Source organism: Euleptes europaea, chromosome 5 (genome assembly GCF_029931775.1).
Source record: "Euleptes europaea isolate rEulEur1 chromosome 5, rEulEur1.hap1, whole genome shotgun sequence".
In the NCBI taxonomy this organism is placed as follows: domain Eukaryota; kingdom Metazoa; phylum Chordata; class Lepidosauria; order Squamata; family Sphaerodactylidae; genus Euleptes; species Euleptes europaea.
This window is the reverse complement of record NC_079316.1, coordinates 87,881,550-87,890,553: the sequence shown is the minus strand read 5'-3', so window position 1 is coordinate 87,890,553 and position 9,004 is coordinate 87,881,550. Positions and strand designations below refer to the sequence as shown.

Below are 9,004 nucleotides of genomic sequence, written 5' to 3'. Positions count from 1 at the left end.
TTTATGAAGGTAAATTACTAAACTGCTTATATTACTGCTAATCTTTTTGGTGAATGATCCCATGGCTGCAGTCAAGCATATTTTACTATGTAGCACAAAGTAGGTTGTCAGCAGAATAGCTAATGTTTGTCCATTTTGGTAACAAGCCATCCATTTTACTGCTTGGGAAAAGATGGTAGATAGCAGTAAAGAAGATTATCCGAAATCCTTTGGTACGTCTGTATGCTCTCTTTCCTGTTTTGTTCCATGAAGGTCTTACTCCGTCCCCTACTGAAAGCAATCTTGCTGTTAAGAGTGGGTAGGCTTCTCAGATAAAAACAGTGGGGACCAAGCTAACCCCCCCACCTTTGGAAGGCTATGTCTTGTCACTAGGGATGCTAGCCTGGATCTCCCAGAATTACAGTTCATCTCCACACTACAAGATCAGTTCCCCTAGAGAAAATGGATGCTTTGGAGGATGGATTCTATGGCGTTGTACGTGCCCCACCGAGGTCCCTGTCTTCCCCAGCCTTCACCCTCAAATCTCCCAAGAGTTTTCCAGTGTGGAACTGGCACCCCTACCCCCTGCCAGTGGCTGGGGGGACCTGGCAATACATCATGTACGATTTATCCCAGAATGCCTGTCTGATTAAAGGTGGTGGGAATGTGCAGTATGAGCATGTCCATTCCTTGCCAGAGGTGAGGCCTATGCTATGGTATTCTACATAGAATTGAACACTGGGCATCTCTTAGGCTGTCTGAATCAGTTTCGTCTTGCTGTTCTCTACAGCTGTATACTTTAGTTTGCACTGGAACTGGATAGGGGCTCCCTGCCTCCTGGCTCAAAACAAACTGAACCGATTTCTGCCAGGCCACTTATGCACGGGAGGTTTTGACTTGGATTTGCCGCTCTCTTGATGCACATTTTCCCCACCCGAATTCTCAGAACGTAACAAGCCCCTGTGCAGAGTTTTGATAATTTAGATGGGGAAAATGTGCACCTAGAGAGCGGTAAACCCAAGGCCCAAACTTCCCACACTTAAGAGAGACCAGATTTCTGCTCCAAGATTCTGTTCTGGATCATAATAATGCACAGGGTTGCCAGGTCCCTCTTCAACACTGGTGGGAGGTTTTTGGGGTGGAGCCTGAGATGGGTGGGGTTTGGGGAGGGACGTCCATGCCATAGAGTCCAATGGCCAAAGTGGCCATTTTCTCCTGGTGAACTGATCTCTATTGGCTGGAGATCTGTTGCAATAGCAGGAGATCTCCAGCTACTACTTCATTCAAGCAGCCAACCGGGCGCAGAAAAGAGAGAGACATACAAGCTAGGAATATTTACTGTTTATTGAAGGAAAAACTACTTTATTGAGGCTGTTGGCTGAAGAAGCTGTCTCCTAGACAGCGAAAGCGTGGAAATCATCCGAAAGTCGCTCCCCAGCTTTGACGTCACCCAGCTGAGTCTATGCTTCAATTTCACTATCTTTCTGGAAGAAAGAAATAGAAAAGTTATTGTACTTACCTCCAAAGGACTTTCCAGGTTGAAACTGACCATCTGTATGAGTAGCTTGTTAGCTACACTGTATCCTTGTACATATATATTTTGTTGCATATATCTCCATTATTGTTGGCTCCTTGCGCTTGTACATAATATTTCACTTTTGCATAAATAGTGTGAGCTGAATACTATTCTTTCACAGAACTACCTGGCGGTTGGCAACCCTAATAATGCAAGCCATGTCTCTGAGCAGAGCACTTTCCCCTTATGAGCAGAGCGCTTTCCCCTTAGAACACTGGTTCCCAACCGGGGGTCCGTGGACCCCCAGGGGTCCGCGAGAACTAAATTAAGGTCCGCGAAACAAAGTTATAAACCCATAATAAATTAATATTTTCAATTAAAAGTTCTCTATTATAAAAATAGATAGTTAAACATTAAACTTAGAATAATATTTGAATAACAGTTATGATTAAAGTTTATTTTCAAATTCTCTGAATTTTTATTTTGAGCCTTGAGGTCCCTGCACGGAACAAAAAAGTCCTAGTGGTCCCTGGTCAAAAAAAAGGTTGGGAACCAGTGCCTTAGAATCATAGAGTTGGAAGGGACCGCCAGGGGCATCTAGTCCAACCCCCTTCGCAATGCATAAGGGAATTTACAACTACCTCCCCCCAACCCCAGTGACTCCCACTACATGCCCAGAAGATGACCAAGATGCGTTCCCTCTCATCATCTGCTTAAGGTTATCAGCAGTAAGGGTCCCTCGCCTCTACCTGGCCGCAGTTCCCTCCATGCACAACCACAGCAAGGGCTGCGCTGTCACGAGCCCCGCCTCCCAAGTCCCCTAGCCCCCCCCCGCCCCCCCCCGAGCAATTAAAGCGCAGCCTCTTTCGCCCCGCGTTCCAGTGGGCTGCATGAGACACTGCCGGGCAAGCGTCGGGCAGAGGGCTTCAGCCGCCGCTAAGGCGCACGCGCTCCTCGGGGCGCGCATGCTCAGTGGCGGCGAGGCGCTTCCCCCCCCCCCCCGCCCGGCGCCGCTCCGTCAGTCGAGCCCCGAGCGGCCGAGGAGGTCGGCGGCGCTCTCTGGAGAGGGGGAGCCGCCGCGATGGAGCCGCGGGCCTTCGCGGGGCGGCGGGCGGGCGGCGGCCCTTGAAGGCGGCCGGGGGAGGATGTGGCAGCCGCGGAGGCCGCCCCGGGAAATGGCCACCGAGCCCCCGCGCCGCGCCGAGGCCGAGCGGCTGCCCCAGGGCGTCCGGCGGGGCGAGCCGGCCGCCGAGGAGGAGGAGGAAGAGGGCGGAGGGCAGGTCCCGTTCTTCAACGGCTGCGTGCCCCTTTCCCATCAGGTGGCCGGGCACATGTACGGCAAGGATAAGGGCGGTGAGTCGGCCGGCGCTGGAGGAGGGAGGGAGGGAAGGGAAACGCTGAAGGACCCGAAGGCGACAGTTGGGTCTCTCGGGGAGGGGGAGGGGAGCGGGCGTTCCACGCCAGGGGGGTGGGAGCGAGCTGTGGCCGCTGAACGTTCCAAACCCCCCCCCCCAACAACCACCACCCCATGCAAGTTTATCTGCAAATTTGCTTTTGGGGGGGATTTAACAGCAACCCCCCCATGCAAGTTTATCTGCAAATTTGCTTTTGGGGGGATTTCACAACCACCACCCCATGCAAGTTTATCTGCAAATTTGCTTTTGGGGGGATTTCACAACCACCCCCCCATGCAAGTTTATCTGCAAATTTGCTTTTGGGGGGATTTCACTACCACCATCCCATGCAAGTTTATCTGCAGATTTGCTTTTGGGGGGATTTCACTACCACCATCCCATGCGAGTTTATCTGCAAATTTGCTTTTGGGGGGATTTCACTACCACCACCCCATGCAAGTTTATCTGCAGATTTGCTTTAGGGGGGATTTCACTACCACCACCCCATGCAAGTTTATCTGCAAATTTGCTTTTGGGGGGATTTCACAACCACCACCCCATGCAAGTTTATCTGCAAATTTGCTTTTGGGGGGATTTCACAACCACCCCCCCATGCAAGTTTATCTGCAAATTTGCTTTTGGGGGGATTTCACTACCACCATCCCATGCAAGTTTATCTGCAGATTTGCTTTTGGGGGGATTTCACTACCACCATCCCATGCGAGTTTATCTGCAAATTTGCTTTTGGGGGGATTTCACTACCACCACCCCATGCAAGTTTATCTGCAGATTTGCTTTAGGGGGGATTTCACTACCACCACCCCATGCAAGTTTATCTGCAGATTTGCTTTAGGGGGGATTTCACTACCACCACCCCATGCAAGTTTATCTGCAAATTTGCTTTTGGGGGGATTTCACTACCACCATCCCATGCAAGTTTATCTGCAAATTTGCTTTTGGGGGGGATTTCACAACCACCACCCCATGCAAGTTTATCTGCAAATTTGCTTTTGGGGAGGATTTCACTACCACCATCCCATGCGAGTTTATCTGCAGATTTGCTTTTGGGGGGATTTCACTACCACCACCCCATGCAAGTTTATCTGCAGATTTGCTTTAGGGGGGATTTCACTACCACCACCCCATGCAAGTTTATCTGCAGATTTGCTTTAGGGGGGATTTCACTACCACCACCCCATGCAAGTTTATCTGCAAATTTGCTTTTGGGGGGATTTCACTACCACCATCCCATGCAAGTTTATCTGCAAATTTGCTTTTGGGGGGGATTTCACAACCACCACCCCATGCAAGTTTATCTGCAAATTTGCTTTTGGGGGGGATTTCACTACCACCATCCCATGCGAGTTTATCTGCAGATTTGCTTTAGGGGGGATTTCACTACCACCACCCCATGCAAGTTTATCTGCAAATTTGCTTTTGGGGGGATTTCACTACCACCATCCCATGCAAGTTTATCTGCAAATTTGCTTTTGGGGGGGATTTCACAACCACCACCCCATGCAAGTTTATCTGCAAATTTGCTTTTGGGGGGGATTTCACTACCACCATCCCATGCGAGTTTATCTGCAAATTTGCTTTTGGGGGGATTTAACAACAACCCCATGCAAGTTTATCTGCAAATTTGCTTTTGGGGGATTTAACAGGAAGGGTGAGCTGGAGATGCCCGGCCCGATTCCTCTTGCTTGCCAAAAAAAAATAAAAAAAAAATCCCTGTCTTATCAAAATCTTTTTCTCCGACTGTTTATTGACAGCCCTTAGCCAGATAAAACTGCAGACCGCAATTTACAGTCCCAAGTCTTAATTCACTTAAAATATCAACCAGATTACCTCTAGCGTTTGGGAATTCTCTCTCTTTCCTTTTGCAGTGCCCTAACGCTTCCAGTCGTGTGTGCTGCTGAGGCTTAGATGCTTCAGGGAAAGAAAAGCCCCAAATGTTTTTTAAAAAAAGTTTTACGGGTGGCACGTGTTATTTATCACACACCCCGTTTTTCCTGGTTTAAATCTCTCTCTTTTAACTCCGGCCCTTCCACTGGTTGTGCTGCTAAGATTTAGGGGTTTTACGGGGGCATCCTAAGCACAGTTAATGGTGGAGAGTGCCGTCAAGTTGCAGCCGACTTAAGGCAACCCTAAGGTTTTCAGGGCAAGGGGTGGTTTGCCTCTGCACAGCAACACTGAACTTCCTTGATGGTCTCCCATCCAAGTACTAACCAGGGCTGATTGTGCTTGGCTTTTGAGATCTGATGAGATTGGGCTAGCCTGGGCCATCCAAGTCAGGGCAAGAACGTGCCAATGAGTTGCAACCAACTCATGGTGACCCCATCCACAGGGCCTCTCAGTCAAGAGATGATCAGAGGAGGATTGCTATTGCCTTTCTCTGGGTAGCAACCCAAATCTGCATGGTGTAGGGGTTAAGAGCGGTGGACTCTAATCTGGAGAACCAGGTTTGATTCCTCACTCCTCCACATGAGCAGCGGATGCCAGTCTGGTGAACTGGGTTGTTTTCCCCACTCCTGCACACGAAGCCAGCTGGGTGACATTGGGCTAGTCACAGTTCTCTCTGCACTCTCTCAGCCCCACCTACCTCACAGGGTGTCTCTTGTAGGGAGGGGAGGGAAGGTGGTTGTAAGCCGGTTTGATTCTTCCTTCAGTGGTAGAGAAAGTTGGCATATAAAAACCAACTCTTCTTCTTCCTTAGTGGTCTTCCATCCACATACTCACTATGGCTGACCCTGCTTAGCTTCCAAGTGCTCAGAAACTCAGGCTAAGTTGGACTTTCAGGTTGCTTAAGCACAATTACACACTTTTAAATCCATTAAAGTCAATGGCTTTAGAAGGTGTAACTCTGACCAAGTGGCAATGTTAGGGAAATAAAAGCCCAAAGTTTAAAGACTCATAAGTGGCAGGTGTTGTTTGTTTATCACAGGGGTATCTCGCATTTCATCTAGCATCCTGTATGGCTTATTTCCTCAATGCTCTGCTTGGGTGGATTAATTTGTGACAATGTGGTTTTCTCGTGGTATATACAGAACTTTGTTGGCTGCCCAGTAATCCCCTTAGGTAGGCTGAAAAAGTGTAATTTGTTTATGGCCATCCAGACGTTTATGTGACAGACTCCGGAATTGTACACATGTCTCTAGTCCACCTCTTAAGGTGTTGCCCCAAAGCTGATTTCTGTTTTGGTAGTGCCTTGATACCTAATTTGATGAGATGTTGCATCTCAAATAGCACTCTTTAAACAGGAACAGTGATATCTGAGAAAGTCTGAAGTTCATAAAGAATCTGAAGAAGTGAGCTGTGGCTCATAAAAGCTTATACCCTGCCAGAAATTTTGTTAGTCTTTAAGGTGCTACTGGACTCTTGCTCTTTTCTACTGAAGTTCAAAAAGTTGATTTTTAAGTCTGGAAACCATCTAGAACTTGCATGTAAGTTCTGACCATCTAGAACATGCATGTAAGTTCTATTCCTTTGTTCTGGCGATCTTATGGGTGTATATGGGACATTCTGAATTTTTGTCTTGTCACATGTGATGTTGTTATCTGATGTCTGATTTTCTGATGGATAATGAATTCATGATGATACCTTTATCTGTTTAATTGTAATACTTGTAATATAAGATTTATCATGCAATATTGAACAGCCTGAGTTGCTCAGTTTTTGTTTGTATCACTTGTTAGGCAACTGATTGTATCACTTGTTAGGCAACTGTACTTAGTAGTTAGCAATAATTATCTGCTTTTTTGTATATATTAATAAAAGTGCTATAATCTGCACAACAATTTCCTTTCTCACTTGTTATGGCTTTGCCCATTATTGCATCTCCTTTTCGTTCTTTTTTGGCCTTTATGATGTGATCTCCCTTACTCTAGTTTAAAGCTTTAGGAGTTGTATAAGGTTCCAGCTTTTCTTGTTGATTAGCCACATGTTATCTCTTAATCTGATACGTGCAGAGTTAATATTCATGAAGAGGAAATTTTGAAGAGGGGAACAATTCTCTTCCTGCCTGTCCCAACTAAAAAGTCTGGAGGATGGTAAAAATTTGTTATGGTGATCATACTTACATATTGTAGGTTGACACAGAGAAGCTGCAGGAAGAATAAACAGTCATGTGTACCTTCTGTTTTGCATAAACAGAACAATCGGTATTTGTCAGGGAGAGTTTTCATCACTGTGGGGAAAAAGAATAATCCTTGAAGTCCTAGATTGTCTCATGGAAAATAGGCATGGGTGGTAAGTAGAAAAAAGGGAAGATGTGATAATAAAACAAGTATTTAGAAGTTACACCATTAAACTGACTTTGAACACATGAAGCTGCCTTATACTGAATCAGACCTTTGGTCCATCAAAGTCAGTATTGTCTTCTCAGACCAGCAGCGACTCTCCAGGGTCTCAGGCAGAGGTCTTTCACATCATTTAATTGCCTAGTCCCTTTAGCTGGGGATTGCACCTGGGACCTTCTGCATGCCAAGCAGATGATCTACCACTGAGCCACAGCCCCTCCCCAACTTTCTTAGTCTCAGTGTTTTGGATTAGGCAAGCGGATAACTTGGTTTTTTGAAGTGTATCTCAAATTACCAGTCAAGTACCTTTAAAAAGATTTGTTCAAGATGTTTGTGCATGTAAAATACATTGTTGAAAGGAGCAGGTTTGGGTTTGTTAATTTTCCTTGGTCTGCCTATTTTAATCGAGCCCTTGGACTTCCAGCTGATGCTAGATAAATACTTGCAGGCTTAGTGCGCATATAATGCCTGTAGGCTCCTAACCCACCCTACTTTGTTCTTGGGCAGGTATCTTTTCTGTTTCCTTTTGCATGCGTAATATTAAACATGACTTGCTCTGAAAAAGGAAGGAATGGGACATGCATGCCTGAGAGGGAAGGGGCCCACCATGGACCTAGAAAGGAAGAGATGGAATTTGAACTGAAGACTTTCTGCTTTAAAGTCACTTTCCTTTTCCTTTAATGGCTGTGTGTAGGATGTGACAGAAAATGATTGCACAAGTATTACGTTGTTCCTTTTATGTTATATAACTCTTCTTACCACCTTTCAACCATTCTTTTTCTATGCTCAAAAAGCAGTTAGAATGTTTTTTTCTCTCACATATCCCACCTTGGCACATACAATGGCACATACCTGCTATATTGCACAGTAATTAAAGCAAAACCATGATTTACCGCTACCTAAAAACCAGCTAACTTGAGAATGGCCTATCACAAGGAAAAAGACGTTTTTGGGCATGAATTTCATGTATCCCCCTCCCCTCCCTCAATTATTTATCTGAAGGAATAACACTCAACAAGGCTTCCTCAGTTAATGTCAAAAGATGGAGGCGCTCACATAAAGAGAGGTACGGCATACTGGACATATAGATCATATATTTCTTTAATCATCTGTGTAACAAGTCATATAGACCATGTATTTCTTTAATCTGCTGTGTAACAAGTCATAGCATCCTAAAATAATTTTATTCCATATTAGTATCTGCAGTCATGGAATAACATGGGTGCCCATTTGTAATTTACATTGAGATTATCAATGGGAGGAGTTAAAATCAGTTGATGTTTTTATTTTATTGAAAATATTTTTTTCGCTGCCTTTTCGCCCACTTCAGGTTCCCCAAGGTAGTGAACAGTCAAAACATTAAAACAGTTTTTAAAATATATTCATATATGTAGTAAAAACAATTCAACGAAATACAAATATATAAAATGGAAGGAGAGTCACTGAGAGAACACCAAGCAAAACAGAAAAGTCTTCACCTGTTGGTAGAAGACAATGATAGAAGGGGGAAATCAGTCTCCCTTGGGAGGGAATTCTGTCATTTTGGTGCCATGATGGAGAATGGCTGTTCTTGGGTACTTGCCATCTCAGATTCCTGGGGCACCCAAAGCAGGGTCTCTGAAGATGATCGAGTTGTTGGATAGGTTTATATGGGAGTAGGTGGTCATTAAGGTATGCTGGATTCAAGTTATATAGGGCAGGGGTGGTGAACTCATTTGTTACCAGGGCCAGATATGACAAATGTCATTTAGTTGGGCTGGGCCATGTGTACCATAAAATTTAATGCCAGGTACCGGAGATACAAACTTTAAAGAAGA

At 45.5% G+C, this 9,004-nt stretch overlaps 1 protein-coding gene across 1 annotated transcript in view; it reads left to right on the top strand.

The window, feature by feature from the left end:
* Positions 1 to 2,640: 2,640 nt before the first annotated feature.
* The window catches only part of IPMK (inositol polyphosphate multikinase), a 29,965-nt gene continuing 23,601 nt past the window's right edge, over positions 2,641 to 9,004 (top strand). Inside the window, exon 1 of the mRNA XM_056850560.1 lies at positions 2,641 to 2,848. Within this exon, the coding sequence (XP_056706538.1) occupies positions 2,641 to 2,848 (208 nt within the window). The remainder of the gene's footprint in view (positions 2,849 to 9,004) is intronic.